At 35.4% G+C, this 22,960-nt stretch overlaps 2 protein-coding genes across 2 annotated transcripts; one reads left to right on the forward strand and one right to left on the reverse strand.

Moving 5' to 3' along the window:
- Positions 1 to 582: 582 nt before the first annotated feature.
- Positions 583 to 6,034, reverse strand: LOC121727358 (mitochondrial fission 1 protein). The gene is made up of 5 exons (XM_042115147.1): positions 5,846 to 6,034; positions 5,636 to 5,752; positions 5,156 to 5,326; positions 4,367 to 4,512; positions 583 to 870 (listed from the first exon to the last, which is right to left on the reverse strand). The coding sequence occupies exons 1-4, from the start codon at positions 5,888 to 5,890 to the stop codon at positions 4,381 to 4,383; spliced, it is 465 nt and encodes a 154-aa protein (XP_041971081.1). The 5' UTR covers positions 5,891 to 6,034; the 3' UTR covers positions 583 to 870; positions 4,367 to 4,380.
- A 7,046-nt stretch (positions 6,035 to 13,080) lies between these two features.
- Positions 13,081 to 20,027, forward strand: LOC121727349 (ubiquitin-like-conjugating enzyme ATG3). Its single transcript, XM_042115134.1, has 8 exons — positions 13,081 to 13,387; positions 13,499 to 13,687; positions 14,405 to 14,518; positions 15,095 to 15,253; positions 16,409 to 16,558; positions 16,995 to 17,122; positions 17,545 to 17,704; positions 19,709 to 20,027. Exons 1-7 carry the CDS (start codon positions 13,316 to 13,318, stop codon positions 17,696 to 17,698), a joined length of 966 nt encoding a protein of 321 aa, XP_041971068.1. The 5' UTR covers positions 13,081 to 13,315; the 3' UTR covers positions 17,699 to 17,704; positions 19,709 to 20,027.
- Positions 20,028 to 22,960: the final 2,933 nt, after the last annotated feature.

Genomic DNA, 22,960 nt, shown 5'->3' on the forward strand with positions numbered 1-22,960 from the left:
CGATCCCGAGTGTTGCCATGTAAGCGTACTTAGTATTCACTACAGAATAGTTATTTTGATGAATTAGACTTTAGATTTTGTTTATAAAACGCCACGTCTCTGCCGTTGTAAATTAGTATACTACATGTATACCGCTTCACTACATAATGGTAAACAAGATAATAAAAAATAATTGTTTTAAATATGTCTTATTATTTTCTACCTTCGCTGATAGATTCCAGTATTTCCAATAGAGCGTCATCACTTTAAGGAGTGAGCACACTGAGACGGGCCTTGCCGGGGCTCAGCGTGCCGGGGCTCATCGCAAAAATCCGCCTCCATACAATTTGTATGGAAGCGGATGCGCGTATCTGTGTGTGTGTCGGGGCACTGTGTCGGGGCGCAGCGGATTTCCGCTTCCATACAAATTGTATGGAGGCGGATTTTTGCGATGAGCCCTGGCACGCAGAGCCCCGGCACGGCCCGTCTCAGTGTGCTCACTCCTTAAAAGGGCACATGAAACTTTTGAGTTGCATAAAGCCAGAAATTTTTATGCTTCAATAATTACATTTAATATAACTAAAGGAAAATTTAAACCCAAAGTATAACTCCATATTATATTATTTTGAAAGCAGTGACATTTTTGTGGCAATGTTAAAGGAAATCACATTGTACGGAATGAAAGTATAAAATTATATTAAATATATCACATGCTAAACTTTAAGCCTAAACAAATAAAATACAATACATAATAAATAATTTCTTAAGTTATGAAATACTTTTGCGTGATTTCTACCGACTAAAGACGAAACAAATTACATTTTTTTGGTTTACTCTTTGCGGGCATCCCTCCGATTGAGAAGATAATGAACACCAGCCGCAGCGTTCATTCTGAAACGAAATATGAATCTGAATAAGTATTAAATACACTGTAGAGTAGTCAGACACAGATAACTTTTACTAAAGAAGCGCTGGTGGAATGGAGATTGATATCGCACCAAACATTATTATAATTTATGATTTAAAACACTTCAAACTACATAAGTCACCAACCCAAGGCCCATGTATTATTAAAATCCATTCCTTTATAAACAAAAGGTTAGGGCCCATCCACACGACGTTCTTTTTGCGCGCTGTCGACGCGCGTTTCTGATGCGCGCGTCATCTGCGCGTTTTCATCGCGTTTTGGCAGATATTACACGTTTTTTTGACGCAAATGAAACGCGCGTTTGTATCGATACAAACGCAAGATGAAGCGCGCTTTTAACACGCGTTTGTATCGATACAGACGCAAGTCGAACGCTAATAAAACGCGCGTTGAACACTCGTTTGTATCGCTTAGAGTTTAATAACAGTAGTATACTGTTACTACTACTGTTAAATACTCGTTGTATCGATATTCGATACACACGCACTGCGACTCAGCGGGGAACGACGAGTGGAGGAGGGGAGCGCGCGCCGTGTCCCCAACCGCACACCGCATGTGACACGAACGCGATATAAACGCGATACAGACGCGATACAACCGCGCGCTCACAGCACGTCCTAGTTGCGTTCGAAAAACGTGGCGTTTGTTTCGATACAAAAATAGGATCGTGTGTAAAGGTTAAAACGTGTCGGCTTCCTTGCGTTTGCTGAGCGTTAACCTTGCATTTGTATCGATAAAAACGAGCGTAAAAAAAACGTCGTGTAGAAGGGCCCTTAAGGATTTCTGCTTAAGGCGAGGATAAACCCCAATTTGTTATTCCGTGACTCCCGGTTTACCTAGTTCCAATATAATAACGAAGTGTTAAAAAATATGAGATATAAAGCACAATATTTAAAATACCTTAAACCGTAAACATTTTAATGAAACGTAATACTTTGGCTGTAATTAATTTACAAACTTACCTCCGAAAAAACTCTATTTCATCGAAATATAAGTATTAACTGGGATAATTATACATTTTATTTGAATAAATTGTTAGTAAATGTATATTAAAATTTCTTTAACCGAACAATTTTGTTTCTTAATATTTATTTCCAAAGATATTTAAAAAAAACATGAAAAATAGAGAAGATCCGCCCTTGTTGTTATAATTTTATGCTAAGCTAAAATGAATCTTATTGCGATGCGTATACGCTTGGTCTTTGGTTGTGTACAAGGTTATCGTTTTTGATTGAGATTGATCCCCGCCTTAAGAGCAGAGAGAAATGGCAAAACTGGTTGTAATGATAACGGATTTGTTTATCTTGTAGGTAAGTAAATTGTTTATATTTATACAGGAAACTATAATTGAGTTTTTACTAATACAACTCTGATTTTTCTCTAAAATGCATTTGTTTTTATAGACCTACATAAAAATAAGTTGGGGAAAAAGTCTTTTCGCATTATAGTATGTATGAACTTGCCTTAAAATCTCGTGGCCTATAGATACCAATTGTATCTGGCTGATTTTGGTATCATTAAAAAGTTTTAATTTTAGAGAAGACAATTCCAAATTCAAATTAGGTAAATGTGAGATTTTCATTTGATTTTCTTACCCTATTCCCTCTTAAAAGGCCGGCAACGCACTTGCAACTCTTCTGATGCTGCGAGTGTCCATGGGCGACGGAAGTTGCTTTCCATCAGGTGACCCGTTTGCTCGTTTGCCCTTTTATTTCATTTTAAAAAAAATTAATAGAAGGGGTGTGGTTTTTCACCATGATAACGCTAGACCTCACACATCTTTAGCCACTCAGTGTTAATGCATCCACTGTATAGTCCTGACCTTGCACCTTCAGATTTCCAGCTGTTTCGGTCGCTGCAAAATTCCTTAGGTAGTGTCAGGTTGACATCACAAGAGGACTGCCAAAACCACTTGTCGCAGTTTTTTCATCAGACGCCCCAAAATTTTTATAGCAATGGGATCATGTCCCTACCAACTTTAATCAATTGTAAATAAACTTTATAAAAAAACATTTTGAATTTTTATATAAAATGTGAAGAAAATTTTCCTCAGCTTAATATATCCAGTTTTCCTCTACCTATATAAGAAGTGACTTTTGTGTAGATTTATCAAATCAGTAACTTTTATAGTCATTAATTGTTATCACAGTATTTGGTTATTGTTATAATGATAAATATAAGTACTTGTAACAGTTGGTCATAGTAATAAATATTTCAATTCTTAGACACTGATAAGACACTAACAAACACACAAAGATCATTAAATATTTGCTTATTTTATCAAGAAATTAAATCAATAGTTTAAACTACTTTATTATATTATAATACAGATGACCCAAACCAGCATTGTATAGCGCAAAGTACCATGAGAAAAATTGAATCATAGGCAGATAGCGGACCTACATAGTTTGTTCAGGTTATGTCAAGCACAGGTAAGTTACATTGACTCCACATAATAATAATAATAGCTCCCACACCAGTTTCGGTGATGGTGGCCGGTTTAATTGAAACCAGGCCAGCCACGCAGGAGTAATTGTATAGTGCCCAAGTGTGTATGCAGTACACAAGAGCACTCTCTAGTCCTTTACTCTCATAACCCAGTGGGATGGAAGACCGACACGACCGGCGAGATCAGGCGCAGGACCGACTTTTTACATGCCCATCCGACACCTGGATCATCTTACTTGTCAGACAATCAGGTGATCAGCCTGCATTTATACGTGCTTCGGCACAAATGGGCCGGCTCGACCGAAGAAATACCACGTTCTCACAAAAAACCGGCGTGAAACAGCGCTTGCGCTGTGTTTCGCCGAGTGAGTGAGTTTACCGGAGGCCCAATCCCCTACCCCATTCCCTTCCCTACCCTCCCCTACCCTATTCCCTCTTAAAAGGCCCGGCAACGCACTTGCAACTCTCCTGATGCTGCGAGTGTCCATGGGCGATGGAAGTTGCTTTCCATCAGGTGACCCGTTTGCTCGTTTGCCCCCTTATTTCATAATAAAAAATAAAAAAAATACGTGGGAGAGCCGCTTGCCCTGTGTTTCGCCGAGTGAGTGTGTTTACCGGAGGCCCAATCCCCTACCCTATTCCCTTCCCTACCCTCCCCTATTCCCTTCCCATCCCTACCCTCCCCTATTACCCTATTCTCTCTTAAAAGGCCGGCAATGCACCTGCAGTTCTTCTGATGCTGCGAGTGTCCATGGGCGACGGAAGTTGCTTTCCATCAGGTGACCCGTTTGCTTGTTTGCCCCCTTATTTCATAAAAAAAAAATTGTCCTAACCACTAGACCACAGAGGCGTTACTCCACATAGCTTAACAAATAACTATTAGTAAGTAGGTCTATATCTGCCAATGATGATTTTTTTATATATTATATTATCAAGAAACTTAGTTTTAATGATATGTAGCCATGAGAAGGTATAAGGAATGTCATTTTATACTATGTAAAGATAACTTACATGAGAGCTAAATACTATTTCCCTTTAGCTGCCTTGGATGCCAGTGCAATGCCCAGGCCGACGAGGCTGCCAACCGCAAGTATAGTTCCACCAGCTATTGCTATACCCTTGATACCTTCCTTTTCCACGCGTTTATTAATTTGTCTCTGAAATCAATGGTAAAATATACTAATTTAAAACAAAATGAGTTCTTATCCTTCATCATTAATTTATGATGGGATCTTTACTAAAGTACATTATTTTATTACTTTACATTCATTTAGAGTATTAGAATAAAGTATGTAAATTGTGGTCAAGGAACAGAATGATCTCAAATAGAGTTTAGTTTTTAATAAAGAACTTAAAATGTAACTCAACCGAGAATGAACAGAGCAAACTTTGACTTTCCTGTATTTAAAAATATGAATTGGGATATTGATGCAGATAAAGCAGAGCATCAATTATGTCTACAGTCTACATCTATTAAATTTCTACTAACTACTAAGGGTCAATTCATACCGAGGCACCACAGAGGCGCGCATTATCAGTGTCATATGATTTTAAACTTTATCTTCATTATTGTAATATATAGTATCACTTGAGAAAATTCTCAAACGATACTATGTATTACAATAATGAAACAGTTTCTTTTGTCTAATTCTAGAGAACACTCTTCTGTGGTAGATTTTGCGACTTTCAATTAATGTATTAATACATAATTTGATTTCGAAACACCCATCTATAATATCCACATGGTGCAGTTAAATTGGTGATCTACTGCATGCTGTAAAAAATCTCGAATTTACTTACTTCAAGTGCAAGAACCTGTTGGTTGGCAGGTTCTATTTCAAGGAATGTTTTGACATAGTGAAGTGCCTTGTTATATTCCTTAATTCTAGCATTACCAACAGCAAGGTAGAAAAGGTAATCTCTTTTGCCTTCAGGATGGCGCAAGGATAGTTCTTTTAACAGCATTATTCCCTGAAATGTTTTGTTACAAAGTATTAAATCAGGAAAAAAACAGTAATATCATAACAATTTTGATTTTTATTTAAAAATTGAAATAATTACATCCAAAGTAGCAACACAATTGCCCAGCTTGAAGTTGGTCCCTTAGTTTACACTTTATAGCGCAAAACTTTTAGGTCCTTAGAACTATTTTTGTAAAGCAGAATAAAGATTATGATTTGACCTTTTTTAAAATTTGTTCATCATCTAAGCAGATACCAATTGCCACAAACAGGTATATATACAATCAGATACGGCACACACACCAAACTCAATACATACCTTTCGTATATCAACAGAATGTTTGCTTCGAACCAAACACCAAGCATATTCAAATTGCGCTTTAGGATTTACTTCATTTAGATTCATTAATTGTTCATGGTAAATCTTTTCAAATTTCTAAAATGAATAACATGATGAAATTGTAGGTAATACAAAATGTATGAGTCATTACGATTTCAGCTATAATTCGTATTATTACAAAGAACATACCCGTAGATCTTCCAAAGAAACAGTTTCATCCAAAACGTCATCCATGATATTATTTTATGGTAGGTGGTAGTTTAAGAAGCAATTTATCCAGCAAATACACAAAACTTATATCATTTTACGACTCAAAATAAATTACAATGTAAGCAAATAGATATTATTTTATTGTTATCAAATTGTGATGCGCTTCTTCTGAAAATTGAAATCTGACTTTGCCAAAAATGAATGACAGTTGACGTGTTGTTTTTTCTTATTATGGCACTTCGGCTATATAACCATGGCCAATTCCGTCTCAGAAACGAATAAAACGTTTATTCACGATTCCGAGATTGGGAATATTTGCAGCCTACAACACAACTCGTAGTCGTACCGCTCATATTTACCTTTTTCAGAGCACTTTTTAAGGTTTTCAACGTGTTCTCATTTTTAACTACACTCCACTCGGGCTAACTTGTCGCTAGCGGTCATTGACTCCCTGTAAAACAGCTGATCGCACTCTGACATCCACGTGTTGCCTGAATCTGCCACACGTCGCGCCGAGCCACTAGAGATATCCAAGAGGCCTTAGATAGATCTACCAGCGGGGCTAAAATGGTCACATTTAGCAATTCCTCTCAAATACAATCAGTCGTTGAGTCAATCAATTCAGCAAATAAATTGTCAAACTGTCAAACTGACAAATGTCAAATTAGTACGAATTACTAGATATGAATTGCAAGCAGACTTGCATTTTGCGATTTTAAAAAATGAATCTTAAAATTATTCATAATATGATTCTCCAAAGCGACCATTTTAGCCCCGCAGGATCTGATGGCAATTTTTGACAGCAGATTTAAAAAAAATATCTTTGATCATTGGATTTTTTTTTGGGAAATAATAAACTGAGCGAATAACAAATTGCTTTGCGCCTGATGATGAACATACTGTTTTAATAACATGAGCGGTATTAATTTGACTTAGCGAAAAATAAACTAAACTAACGACTAATATTGATTTATAATTATTGATTAAACGAACTTACCTTACGTGAAGTTCAAAGGGTTTGTCCGAAGATATTAGTATACCTTTTTACACTGTAGTTTCACCTCTATTTGTTACCACGTCATAGCATCATTTTAGAGTCAAGAAAAAAATAAAAAGTTGTCTCTGGATTTCGATTGTCTCCATAATATTTTCCCGCTTCTTGTCTCTGATTTTCCGTTTCTCCTGTTACCTGCAACTCTAGAACCTTCATTTAGTTCAGAGCCAAAAATAAAATGACATCTCTTACTCGGGTGTTATCTACCGAAAACCGGGTTGGGTGGGAGTTCCTACTAATATCTTCGGACAAACCCCTCGTATAATTTTGATTGAACGTAACGTAAGTTCGTTTAGTCAATAATTATACTTCGGAGGTTTGTCCTCGATATTAGTATACCTTTTTACACTGTAGATGTTTAGAGATCAAACAAGATATGTCATTTTATTTATGCTTTATTTTCATACATATTAATCAAAGAAAGAAAAAAAAATCTTATTTGTACATAATTTGTCTTAAGTGTCTGTCATAAATGACATAGCAAAATTATTTGAATCACCTTCAATAAAAGGTCTATTATAGAAACGCGCAAAGGTAGTGGAGTTGCCTGTCCAACCTGCTGTTTGGCGAATAACATCTAAATTTACTCTTCGTTTAAATGCTTATGAAGTTGAAGCGTGACGGGTACTGTGACTAGAGAATAACGACACATCAACTCCACTATCTTTTAACATATCCTTAATCCACCTACTTAATGTTTGACTTGACACAGGATTATATGGTTTCCTAAATGAAATAAAAACATTATTACAATTTCTGAAATCAGATGTTTTGTTTATATAAGCCAATAAAGTTTTGGCTGGACATATTTCAGATTTCTCTGGAAAATAAGGCAAATGTAAAATGGGTTGCATTCTTTTAGGATTAGAAGTTTTTATTAAATCAGTTATTTTTATTAGAATCTCTTTCTCGGTCATAATAATGTTATTTAAATATATTTTTGATAAAATCTGCACCCTGTGTGCAGTTACTAAAGCTAGTAATGTTATGCATTTCTTAGTAAGTTTTTCTAATGATAAAATATCATTAGGATGTAACGACGCTAAATAATTTAAAACTATATTAGCATCCCATGTTACATTATACTTTGGCATTGATGGTCTTAGTCTGTATACACCTTTAGAAAATCTTGAAAATATCTCATTGCGCATAACATCTCCAAATATTAAAGCCAGAGCTGATTTATAGCTATTAATAGTGTTATACTGGTTACCTTTATCAAAAATTTCTGTTAGAAAATCTAAAATCATAGAAACTGACGGCTTAAATAAATCAACCTTATTTCTATGTGCATATTCACACCATCTTTTAATACAAACGTTATATTGTTTGTAAGTATTGTCTGATAACGACGCTATAGTAATGTTTACCGCTGTTGATGGAACACCTCTACTCATCATTGCCGTCCGGATAACACTGCGGCAACCAGGGTAGTTGAATTGATACTGAAATTTGGTATAACAAAATTACTTGAATCTAATTGTATAATTTCTGAGACTATTAAACTAGTAAAAAGAGGATACCAAGATTGAGAGGACCAATTTGGTACGACCATAATGCCTGTTGCTTTATCATTTATTATCTTTCTTATGGCTTTTAATATACACGCTACTGGAGGGAAAGCGTAAAAATAATATTGTGATTTGTGACCAATTCACTGTAAAAGCGTCAATGACAATTGCATCAGGGTCTAATTGCCATGATGCGTAATTTTCACATTTTTTATTTATTCGATTTGCAAATAAATCGATGTCTGGCAGATCTAAAGTTGAAACTATTTGGCGAAACCCAGTATCTAATATCTCCCACTCTGTATCAGGATGCATTTTTCGAGATTCCCGATCCGCAATAAAATTGTCTGCAGATTTAATATATGCTGCTGTAATGTATAATTTTCTTTCCTCGCACCATTGCCATATGTCTTTAGTTATTTTATTGAGTGCGGGAAACCGTATTCCACCCATACGGTTAACATAACTAACGGCCGTCGTATTGTCTATTCTTAATAGTATTTGACAATTATAACAATTTTTCGGAAAAATTCGTAATGCAAAATAAGCAGCTAGTAATTCTAGATAATTAATATGTTGTTGTTTTTCAGACTGTGAACATTGTCCCCCTGCCGATTGACCCTCACACGCACCACCCCGTTGTTGAGGCGTCAGAATAAATTTCGCGACAAAAATTATGGTCTTTAATTTTTAGTACAGTATTGCCTATGGAATTCAACCACCATTGGATGTCAACTTTCGTTGAACTTGGGATATCCATATAATTATCGTAAAACTCGTCCTTTTCTAAATTTAAATATTTACATTCTTCTAAATCTTTTATGTGCATCTACCCGTATTCTACACCTGGACAGGCCGAAACCAGGAGGCCTATAAGTTTTGCCCATTCCCTAATTTTACACCGATTAATATTTAAGAACTTACTTAGTTGCTTTTTTATTTTCGTTCTTTTATCCTGAGGTAAACTAATAGTCCAATCGTTTTAATTTATAATAAAACCCAAATATAAGCAACATTTATCTAAATTTAGAATAAATCCTAGGGCTTGTAAAAATTCACGACTCGTCTTTACATTTAATTCACAATCTTCGAATGTATTACCTAATAACATTATATCATCCAAGTAGCAAGAGGATAAAAATCCACAGGACCTTAATACCTTAAGCACCGGTTTTAATAATTTAGTAAAAATATAAGGTGCCGCGCACAGTCCAAATGGTAAAACTTGAAATTCGTAAATAGTTTTAGTATTGTCCTCTTGAATAATGCAAAATCTTAAATACTTTCTTGAATTTGGGTGGATATTTATTAACATGTAAGCATCCTTTAAGTCTATTGTAGACATGAAACAATTTTTAGATACCAATTTTAAAACTGTACGCAAGTCTTCCATTTTAAAATGTTTAGTATTTATATATTTATTCAGTTCTTTTAAGTTAAGAATAAATTTCATTGTGCCATCTGGTTTTGGAATGAGAAAAGCACTTGATATAAATTCTCCAGGACAATGGTCACATTCTACAATAGCGCCTATATTTTTTAATTTATTTATTGCATAGTCAAAATTAATTTGTTGTGATTTTGATTTAATTACTGTGTAGCGTGGAGTCGACTGCAAAACTAATTTACTAAATGTTATTTTATAACCGTTAATCCATGACAAGATTTTTCGGTCCTTAGTTATCATTGACCATTGTTTAATAAAAAAGCTAAGAGGACCTGCGTAGCTTACCTCGCTAGTATCATCTATCGCTTCCGTGGTTGTCGCTGTCGATGAGACGACGCGTTCCACGAGCTCCCTTGAGGCGCGTGTTGTTTCTGGGGTGGATGATTGCGTGTCATGGTTCTGGATGATGGAACTGAACGCTGGTGACGGGTGGACTGGCCTGGGAACTGCCTGCGCTTCGCAGGCGTCGATTTCCAGTTTTTTAATGTCTCACGCCTGTATTTGATTGGTCTTTTAAAGCGGTTCCCGATTTAGTGACTGCTTTAGCTACTTTAAGCGTTTCAGCGAGATTATTTCCAAATAAATACTTGGTAATTTTTGTGTTAGCTAATAATTGATCTTGGAGCTCTTTTTTAACTGTAGATAATGCAAAATTTCTACGAGCTACGGAATCATTATATTGCTCGTCACATAAAAGACGTGTAGCGTCTACAAGTTTTTGTAATAATTCGATATTAAATTAAAACGTAATTTATTCTTGTTGCCAATTCAGGATTAATTTCCGGTCCATAATTTGTAATAGAATTAGGATCAATGCCCAAAACTTCAAGAAATGCCGGATTCAAATCCGTATTTTGTTTTTCTACAACGGATTGCTCTTGAGCCCCCGAAGTAGATGGAATGGCTAAAATATCCTCGTTAATCGTCTGTTCCAGATTTTCAGTTGCAGAGTGATAATCTAAAAATAGAAATGCATTTTTTTTAACTACCCTCAATTTTTCTACGTGGCGAATAATCTTAGAGATTATTATGAATGTAATAATTTTTAAATGCGACACAGACTATTCTGAATGCAAAATAAATGTAATATTGCGCGAATAGTCCTACAGACTACCCTGAGTGCAATAATTTAAAATATGCGCGAATAGTCCTGCAGACTACCCTGAATGCAATTTTAGTTAGGGCAGGCGAGATAATCCTATATATACTCCCTGAATTGCCCTTATTGAACTACCCTCAATTTGTCAACGCGACAAATAATCTTACAGATTATTATGAATGTAATAATTTATTAATGCGACAAATAGTCCCACAGACTATTCTGAATGCAAAGTAAATGTAATATTGCGCGAATAGTCCTACAGACTACCCTGAGTGCAATAATTTAAAATATGCGCGAATAGTCCTGCAGACTACCCTGAATGTATTTTTATTTAGGCAGTGAGATAATCCTAAAGACTCCCTGAATTGCCCTTATTAAAATATTATCCGTTTTGTAACCATCCATGTGTCACTAAAACAAAATGCAAACTTACCGTTAACATCACGTTCACCTGAAGTGGAACTGGATGACGAAGATACGCTCGAGGACGAAGAGCTAGATCGCCGAGGTCGCCGTTTTATCTCCTTTTCTAGCCACTTTAACTTTTTAACAATATAATCTAACGACTTCTCGTTTTTGCGTTTAGGCATTTTGAAACCAAAATTAGTATGAAAATAATTTTTAAAGTTAAATTTTAGTGCGTTCGTGGCAAGCACAAAAGTGAATGAAGGTTCTAGAGTTGCAGGTAACAGGAGAAACGGAAAATCAGAGACATGGGCGTACCCAGGTTCTTGGCCAGGGGGGGGAAAATTACCCAGGTTCTGGTGCCAGGGGGGGGGGCAAATCTCCCAGGTTCTGGGCCAGGGGGGGGGGGGGGGCAAATCACCCAGGTTCTGGGCCGGGGGGGGGGGGAAATCAGATTTTTCAGTGGGAAAAACGGGGGAAATATTAGAAATTACGAACTACTGGAGCAATTTTTATGGTAATATTTGGCACAGATATAGAGTAAACCAAGTGAAGGGAGTAGGGACATAAGAGCTATTTTTATGGGAAAATGTACGGTTTCCGTAAAATTCCTAATTTACGCGGGCGAAGCCGCGCGGTACATCTAGTTTATGATAATTGGTTACTGATATTCTATTTGAGGCTTTATCCATACTAATATTATAAATGCGAAAGTATCTCTGTCTGTCTGTCTGTCTGTCTGTCTCGCTTTCATGCCAAAACTACTGAACCGATTGCAATGAAATTTTGTACACAATTATTCTAGAGTCTGAGAAAGGACATAGGCTACATTTTGATGTGGGAAAATATCTTATTTCCATGAAAATATCGATGAAAATTAATTCGCAATGCGCGTGGGCAGCGCTCATCCCGGGGGTCCTGGGTTCGAGTCCCGCAGGCGGAACAAAAAGTTTTCAATAATTATTTCGAGACTAAAATTAAAATAATGGTTTATGGTAGTGATGATGATGATAATGAATAATGAGGAATTCGATAATAGCAAATCGGTTCACAAACGGCGGAGTAATCGTTGAAAACAATAAAAGTAACATAATATTCATAACACCTCCTTTATTTTGAATGTCGGGTAAATTAAATTATACATCAGAATAATATAATAGCCTATTGTATTATTCTGATGTATAATATGAGCTATATAATTGTCATTAAAATCCGTTCAGTAGTTTTGAGTAAAAGAGTAACAAAAGTAACAAACATTCATACAAACTTTCGCCTTTATCATAGTAATAGCTTAATTCATTATAAGACCACGTACTTGTAATTTTGAATGAAATTCATAAATTGTAATACGACGGCCTCACTCGACCGTGGTTGGGCACCGATTGTCGTATCGGGCCTATCGGGCACGTGTAGAGGCGTACCACCATCGCTGGGCCATCATCCTTTGATGTGCGGCCGAAAAACAGACACCGCCCGCGCCGCCATTCCACAGCCATCGCTGGTGGCACCTGCATCGGCCATCTTACGCCACTACGTCCACGCAGGCCTATCGTAATGGCCCACAACGCTAGGCCATCTTGTAGAGCCGCTATAAGAGTATTATCGAAGTCGGCCAAAAAAAAAAACAATATGGCAATGTCAAAGTCAGTACTCAGTTGTCAAATGGTTGTCAATTGTCATTAGGCTGCTTGGAGTTCACTGTGTATCGTCAAAATTCTCATTAAAATTTGCTCATGATTTTTATATTAATTAAAGGATAAATCTATAAAACGTATTTGTGCTCGTTGTGATTTAAATATATTGTTGCTTGTAAAGCAATAAATAGCTTTTGAGAAATCAAATACTGAGGTTTACTAAAAGTGGTAAATTTTTCGAATAGTGCATAATATTATTTTTTGTCTACAATTCATTACAACGGTTTTGCATTAACATGCAAAGCGTAATAAATTCTGTAAAGGGTACCGCCCTTGGGGTTGCAGGATATCTGACCCCTGTTTTAAAGGTAATATATTTTACGAGCTAAAATTACCCTTACTTAAATGATAAGAACATAACAAGCGAGCCCTTTGTTGTCTTAGTGATATTTAAAAAAATATTTGCTTTTATAATACAGGAATCAAAATTTAATGAAACTGGGGTTTTGACACCAGAAGAATTTGTGGCCGCTGGAGATCACCTAGTGCATCACTGCCCCACTTGGCAATGGGCAAAAGGAGAGGAGTCTAAGCTTAGACCATACCTGCCTCCAGATAAGCAGTTTCTTATCACTAGGAATGTTCCGTGTTACAGACGGTGTAAACAGGTTTGTTCTCTAATTATGCTAATTATGCATTATTATCTATCTAGTTTAAGCTATGTAAATTATGTGTATTACTATTTTATTTATGAATTGTGATTTAAATAACACAACATTGACGGTTTTTCAAGAATACATATTCTTGTAAAACCGTCAATTAGATGATTTTGATCTTGAAGTTGATATCTTAAAAAATATTAGTAGTTATATCATTGTCAAAGAACCAATACCTTATAGGTTCTTTGACAACGGTATTCAAGAATTGTATGGAGGTAGACCAGTCTCATTAATGCTCCCAATAAGGCCGCAATAACAATAGATAAGCTAAAGAATTGTATGGAGGTAGACCAGTCTCATTAATGCTCCCAATAAGGCCGCAATAACAATAGATAAGCTATTGTGTCTGGATTTTCCACGATCGAAGGCTATTAAAACTTGATAATGTCTAGAATATTATGTGACTACATCAGTGGTTACTGCTTTGAACTTAGCATTTTGAAATGTCTTTAAAAATAGGTTTTTTTTTTTCACAAGTTACTTATAAATAATTTCTTTTCAAAACCAATTAAGTTGCAGGTAGCGTTTAGTGTATTCCATAAAATCATTTGCTTGATTCTTACATAATATACTTATGTGTACACTAATAAACAATCCTGGTATCAGTTGATTGACACAAATTATCTACAATGTAACAAGTACAAAATGGCAGCTGTTGCATTCCAGATTGAATATTGTGAAGATAATGAGAAAGTGATAGAAGATGAAAATGATGATGAAGGAGGCTGGGTTGACACACACCACTATGATTCTGCTGGATTACCTACTATTGAAGAAAAGGTATTGTTGACTCCTTATAATGATCAACTCTTTATTTAAGCCATGCCATGCCATACATGGGTCATTGTCAAATTTTATGCAGCTAATCGTGGCTAAAATTCATAAATTTTTATAAAAATAAACATGCTTAATTTCGAGATTTCTTTTTGCTAATGCCTGTAATAACTGAACTTGGTCTGTTACTGTGGGCCGTGATGTTAAACTTCAAATTATTTTTTTACATACTTTGACATAAAATATATGTCTCTAATGTCTAATCTGAGCTATTCCTATCTCTAGTAGGGCAAAACCAGAGATAGATCAAATATTGGGAATGGCCGTTAGTCTTCATTTTACTAACCAGTGTTTATTAATGTGATGTATTATATATGTTAAATGTATTATTTCTACGATGACGTGTATATAATCGTAATTTAAAAAAAACCAAGCTCTGGGACTAGTTAAGCTGCGCAAAATTTGACAATGACCCACAAAATATTTATACATACAACATATTTATGCCAAATCTTGAAAGTATAAAATTAACTTTCTTACTTTATGTTAATTAATATTTATTTTATTAATTCCTTCTGTAAGGTGTGTGAAATGACACTTGAAGCTGCCGAGACTGGGGACAGTGATGGTGAAGGAGCTGGGGATAATGATGATGATGACGATGAAGATGCTGATGAAGACGGTGAGGCAGAAGACATGGAGAACTTCCAGGAATCTGGCCTTCTGGATGAAGTGGATCCAGTAAGATTCTAGCTTATTTACTTACCCAGCGATGCTCTTGGCCAATTTTTGCTGGTCTTTTCTGTTTCTTTCTTGTTGATAAATGTATAGGTTATGTTGTTAGCACGATAATGCAGGCATATTAAATTTCTACGCTTGTTTTATTATCTCGCATCATCGCATCTGGATGTGTGAATGTTATCATCATTGGTAACATTTTGTCAAAATTTCTAGTTACGAAATTTGAGGAATTACATGGTAATTATTTGCTGATCTGATGCAATCTTTACTAATATTATAAAGCTGAAGAGTTTGTTTGAATGCGCTTTACTCAGGAACTGCTTGATTTGAAAAAATCTTTCAGTGTTAGCCCATTTATCGAGGAAGGCTATAGGCTATAATAATATATTATTAAACTAAGATCAATTGGAGCGAAGAAATAGAGGAAAATGTGGAAAAAACGGGGAAAATTATATGAAATTGTTTAGCATCTTAACAACTATTTGAGCAATTTTTAGGTTTTTAGCACACATGAAGAATAGACCATGTGAAGGGCTATTTTTTGCGGAAAAATGTACGGTTTCTGTGAAATTCCTTAATTACGCGGGCGAGGCCGCGCGGAATATTTAGCAATAACATATTCTTCATCATTAAATTAAACTGCATACCTGACATACTAGTAGGATATTCCCTATTCCCTATAATATACATAATATAGTTATACTATACTTACTATAATATAGGGAATATCTTACTATTAAGTAGTATGTCAGTTATGCAGTTTTATTTAGACTGGGTTGCACCAACTAACTTTGACTTTAACCTTAATTACTATAACCGGAAAAATTGACAGATGTCGTATGAGAATATGGGGTGTTTGGACGCCATATTTAACTTTAACTATAACCACGCCTCTGGTGCAACCCAACCTTAATGATGAAGAATTTGTTATTATTGCATTGTATCAGCAAATAATTACCATGCAATTCCTCAAATTTCGTAACTAGACCTTTTGACAAAATATGTTGTAATGTTTTACTATGTAGGTAAGTATGTAAATATTTTAAATTTTTTTATTCTATTTTACAATGAATTTAATGTACTTACTTAATTAAGTGTTTAACATGTTTTTCTACTTTCTCGGTTTTCATGTTATTACTTATTATATTATTGCAGTCAACTGCGCTAACGACGCGAAAAGAGCCCAAGGACAAGAAACAAAAGCAGGATGGCGACGAGATAATCCGGACCCGAACCTACGACCTCCACATCACATACGACAAGTACTACCAGACCCCGCGCCTGTGGCTCATTGGATATGACGAGGTAATGTATCCGTTCATTCAATGTGAAATATCAAATATAAATAGACAATAGTATTTCAAAGTGTAAAAAGCGTACGTTCAGACTTTTTTTTTTATTAGATTTTGAAATATTTATGACTAGTCAACTCAACGCAACTGCGTTACGCCAAAACTCGTTTGTCGCGCGGGAACCGTACATTTTTCTGGGATAAAAAGTATCCTCAGACTCTAAAGTATTTTCATACCAAATTTCAATAAAATTGGTTCATTGGATTGGGCATGAACAGGTAGCAGACAGACAGAAACACTTTTCCATTTATAATATTGGTATGGATTGTGTCATGTGTGTGTAGCATACAATAGATTTGCTTATTTTTCCTTTGTAAAGTTGTTAGAGTAAAAAGTATTCTTTACAATAGAATCATAATATTATAAACATTTTTTTTATAATCTCATAGGACCGTAAGCTACTGAGTGTGGAGCAGATGTACGAAGATGTGTCCCAGGACCACGCCAAGAAGACTGTCACCATGGAAACTCATCCACACCTGTCCGGACCCAGCATGGCTTCTGTACATCCCTGCAGGTATTGAATTATAGTAATATGTTCAATTAGTTTTTCATATGATTATATTAATTTCTTGTATTTTTAATCTTATAAAAAACTTATTGTCACTCTAAAGTCCGATTGCCGGATAGAAATAAATTTTGAAACGCGAGTGGGAGAGAAGACTATAATTAAGATGCTTTCGCTCGCGCACGAAATATCGGTCTTTAAATGTGCATTCATAGACTTATCAAAAACTAGCGATACTACGGAACCCTACGCGTGGTGCGACATGCCGGCTGGTTTTTTAACAGTTTTCCTTGACCAGCAGCGCCCCCGCTGTAAGAGACAAGTAGAGTGAGGTCTTTTCAAATTTTCTCTTAACACGCCGACCGACCATTAGGACAGTGGAGAAAGGAATCAAAGTATGCATAAAATTACAGTTTTTATTTTATTTTCAGACATGCGGAGGTGATGAAGAAAATAATCGAGACGGTGACGGAGAGCGGCGGGCGCGTGCAGGCGCACGCCTCGCTCATCGTGTTCCTGAAGTTCGTGCAGTCCGTCATACCCACCATCGAGTACGACTTCACACAGAACTTTGCCATGCACTAGCTACGGGTATGTCGAAACGGCGTGAATAATAAAAATCGGCCTAGTGCGAGTTGGACTCGCGCACGAAGGGTCCCGTACCATTATAGAGCAAAAATAGTTAAAAAATTATATTTTTGTATAGGAGCCCCCTTAATTATTAATTTTATTTCTATTTTATTATTATTATTAAAGTATAAATACAGCTGAGTATTTTCTGAATATTTCAAGGTCCCAATCTGTTGTCATCATTGATACCGAACAAAAAATGTTTGAAAAATCACATTTGTTGTATGGGAGCCCCCCTTAAATATTTAATTTTCTTTTTAGTATTTGTTGTTGTAGTGGCAACAGAAATACATAATTAATCTGTGAAAATTCCAACTCTCTAGCTATTACCGTTCTTGAGTTACAGCCTAGAGACAGACAGACAGACGGATAGACGGACAGACGGACAGGCATCGAATAATAGGGTCCCGTTTTTACCCTTTGGGTACGGAACCCTAAAAACTATGAAACAGTATCTGTGTCAAAAAATTTGTTCCACGAGTCTAGATGCATACTTTATGCATGTGTTTGGTACTCAATTTTGTGTAGTATACAAGAATAATGTAAAATATAAATCGTCTATTAGTCATCAATCATGACATATCGTAGATATGATATACGATACGCTTACACCCGTCTTTTAAGCTAAAACATCGTATTTGGTAATCATATCACGCGCATATAACGACAAGGCACAGCCTTACGCGGCTTCGGCACTAAAATTTGCGTGGAAAATGTTGCGCTAATTAACTTTTTTGTATTCATAATGAATTGGTTCGAGAAAAAGATAGTGCGGCCGTGCCGCTTTTTTGCTCGACTTGGCGGGGGCACTGCCGTGCCCCCAGATAGGTAATATTAAAAGGCAAAAAGATAAAAACAATATAATTTTTAGGGTTCCGTACCCATAGGGTAAAAACCGGACCCTATTACTGAGACTTCGATGTCTGTCTGTAAATTGAGCTGGCTTCCCCATATTGAAATTATAACCTCACGTACATCTGGGCATTTAAATCGCTGCGCTATGCCGCTGATTTTGAAACCCTCCGCACCGTTTATTTTGCGCTAGCGCAATCAGTAATAAGTTATTGTGTATGTGTATGGGGTGGAGCCTGCAAGTCATACCTTATTCAGCTTGAAAGAGCCCAAAGGTCTTTACTTAAAGTAATGACTTTTGGACCCTAGGTATCCCACCATACTTTTATATAAAAAGTGTGAACTACTCACTTTAGGCAGCTATTTGTTTATAATATAATAATCAAACAACATGCTAATACCCCTTTCGATCCACAAATTTGCAGAAACAAACGTCGTATACCAAATATACTCCCCACAGTTAATTGTCGCACAACACGTGCAAGGCGACAACGAGCATATCTTTAAATTTTTCTCTACAATAAAATTAACAAAAAATTAAACTTCTATCCCCTTTCTCTTCGCGAATGTAAATCAATTATCAAGACCTGGCTCTTGAGATTAAACAATTGTGAGACAGAATATCTTTTTAACTAATGTAATAATATATTTAATATAAATATTGGCTGTGTGTAGGTAGTAGGTGCTTAAATTTATATCATAACGAGTTTTTGCCCGCGGCTTCGCTCGCATATTATTATATACAAACTTGCATCCCCTATTTGAACCCCTTGGGGTTGGAATTTATTAAAATCCTTTCTTAGCGGATGTCTACGTCATAACATCTACCCGCATGCCAAATTTCAGCCCGATCCGTCCAGTGGTTTGGACTGTGCGTTGATAATACTATTAAGTTCACAAAATATATATAGATGTATTTTGTAAACTTAATAGTATTATTTATTTATTTATTTTTATTAAAAAATAAATAATTAAGGTGGGCTCCCATACAAAAAATATTTTTTTGTCTATTTTTGCTCTATACTAGTACGGAACCCTTCGTGCGCGATTCCGACTCGCACATGGCCGATTATTGTAAATTTCATTTTCAATTAATGTTAATGTCCTTTACAGGTACCAACTTACAATGGTGCAGAGCAATATGGTGAGCTTGTTTGTGGAAGTCGTTTACAATGGAATAGCTTTATCGTGCATTTTGATACAATTAAGGCTTTTATGTTAAGGAGTACTCGCAATAATGAAGTAGAGTTTATAGCAGGGCTGAAATATATCACATTTTATAAAAGTGTAACAATTATTTTTTTTAGTTTTATTCATCTTTTTCGCGCGGAAGCTATGCCGAGAACTATGCAATGTCCTTTCTCGGCTCTTAAAGTATCCCGATACAAAATTTCATCCAAATCTGTTTAGCATTTTAAGCGTGAGGTAACAGACAGACACTTTCACATAATCATCTAATATTAAGTAAAATTTTGTTGATCTTAAAATTTCACATTATTATAAAAAATCAAATCAGTTTAAGTGTGTACTTTAAAGTTTAACCAAATATTCCCCCACCAATATCCTAGTCTAACAAATTAATTTTGCAAATTATGTATTCAGACAGCAAAAAAAAAATGTCATGTTATTACTTTATTTAATTTCATTTTTTTATTTTAATTAATAAATCTCAAATTGATAACACGTGCAATGAAGGGTATTAAAGCTTATTTTAATTAAATAAGGTCTTTGTTAAAAATTATTTGGAGTGTATATTAAAATATAATAATGATTAATTAATCTTTTTTCATTGTGTATCGCTCAAACTATGTAAATTTTAAAGTTTAAACTGATATTTTTATAATACTCATTAAATGTTTTCGTAGGACCATTCATAAAATAATCGATGTTATAATACTTATCTCTAAGTTTACATAATCTATGTTTTTAATATAAACTAAAATGTTTTAGGACGTGCACAACTTCTCGTTCGCTTAAATAAACAAGAGAGCAAATAAGGGGCGTAGTATGTGTTGGTAGCTATTGAACGATATTGGTACTTTGAACACATACAACAGTTTCACTGAGCGATCTTAAAATTGAGCGCGGCCAAATCTAAAGCAGGCTCCATACTTGCGGCGCGAAAGCCCGCGAAGGCCGCGAACCGCGAGTGGAGGGTTTCGCAGCTTCGCGTTCGCGCTTCGCGGCTTTCCCCGTCCGGTGTCGGTTTTTTGGCCCGCGACAAAGAGCTCGCGAAGCGCGAACGCGAACGTCATCCACACTCACTTTGATTCGCAGTCGCACCCAATGTCAAAGCATCAGCAACAGTGACTACAACGTCCATTTTACTCAACGAACGTAAATGCGAAGATTGCGAGTGTCGAGGGCCGTATTTGTTCGCGTCTTGTTCACGTCGCGTCGCGTTCTCGCCGCGAGTGTGGAGAGGGCTTTATCATTTTTCCTGTACCATTTGTCATTTTATAAAACATTTGTCAAGCATTCAAACTCAATCACTGCAAAGCTTTGTTAAATGTAGTTTGAACAATATCAATAATTGTGATGAATTTATTTTATTAAAAACTGTAGTAATGTAATTATAATAATTGTTATGAAAGACAAGTCGTGTATTTTTCGCGTACAGTGTTCCACAAGGATATGTTATGTGATATTAGAGAGATAGCGAGTATGGAGTAAGCAGCTGGATTTTGTGGCTCACTGTACTCTGCGCTTGGGAACTTTAGCTTAGTGTTGCAATTTGTAAATATTTTTTTCTTATTAGACAAAGATGATCGCATTTCATACAATATCGTAATACATTGTTGTAATTTTGCGTTTAAATAAATATTTTGCTGCTAAAGGTTTGTTATGATTCTGTGACCTAAATGAGGAGGAAATAAAACATTGTATACATTCTTGAATAATATATTCATATCACATTCATTATGTACAAATCAAGTTTTATAACAAAACAATATACCATTTTAAAATATACAAATGAAACCACATACAAAACGTATTAAAAAATAAATATCAGCCTGTCCGCATGTTTCAACACCTTTATCCGTTTCACCTTATATCCATAAAATATAAATTTACAAAAACTCGACGTAACACAAGAACACTATGTATGTACACCGATATGGTACGCCCGACTTGCAGCCGCTCGGATGCACACGAAATTAGGTGTTAAGGAAATGGGCGAAAGGGCGTCTATACAAAACCTAAATGTGCCGTTTCCGAGAAGCTAGCTAGTCAGGTGGTAAAATGATTATTGATCTACATTTAAAACCAGCTACACAAGAGATATACGCACGTCGATACTGATAAATGGAAAATTACTCGGAGATCTAGCTACACAGTGATTATAATGCCATTATGATACCACAGTGATGGATTTACTAGTAGTTTTATAGTCAGTCTATTAATTTTTATGGTGACATAATGATATCATAGAGACTGTTAGAAGACTTCGCACTTGAATACCGTCGCTGGCTAAACTTACGGAAGTAATGTTGGAAAATGCAATTAATATCCCTTCTCTATGGCAAAGACAAACAATCGCCACACGCACACGTTCATACTATTTTAACACGATAATAAAAACTGAATCTGTCATTCTATAAAACAAAAATTACAAAGTTAATTTCGATTATTTTTTAAGTGTGTCAAGGTTGGTATGATGATTGATCCACTTGCAATATACAGTGTGTAACAAAAATAAGTGATAATACTTTAGGGTGTGTACGTGTTCCTTGTAGAGAGTTCACTGTGAAAATAGCAGCGCTGAAAGACGAACAATTTTTTTCACTTTTGTATGGGGAAACTCACCCTAACGTAGGTATTATCACTTATTTTGTTACACACTGTATATGTAATGTTTTTGTTCAATATTATTTATTATTATCATTGTTAAACAATCTATTAATATGTATTATTTTGATAATAAAAACCGCGTATTCAGAAAATCAAAAACGTTATGCATATTTTCAAAACAAAACGTAATATTAAATTTTAATTTTCACCAATCACGCTCCATTTATATGCAAACTGAAAGTAAACATAATATCACAAGAATACATTTAAAGCAAAAATAAATAATATTGTTTGGAAATAAAATTGTGAATTTCTCATACCCCTTTAAAAAACTTATTGCACGCCAACCATTTAAATAGTGAACTGAGAATAAGTATATTTTCATATTCTCAATATTAACATTGATTTTGGTTTAACCCATCCAGCCCCAAAATAATAATATCACTTCTATTTTATATTGAGTTTAACATAATTTGGTTTCATATCACACAACTCTAGACGCAAGAGTGCTCCCTAATTTCCACATCCGATAACTTTCCACTAAATAAGAATGCGTTTAGTCAAATAATAAAA

Source organism: Aricia agestis, chromosome 1 (assembly GCF_905147365.1).
Source record: "Aricia agestis chromosome 1, ilAriAges1.1, whole genome shotgun sequence".
NCBI classification, from domain to species: Eukaryota; Metazoa; Arthropoda; class Insecta; order Lepidoptera; family Lycaenidae; genus Aricia; species Aricia agestis.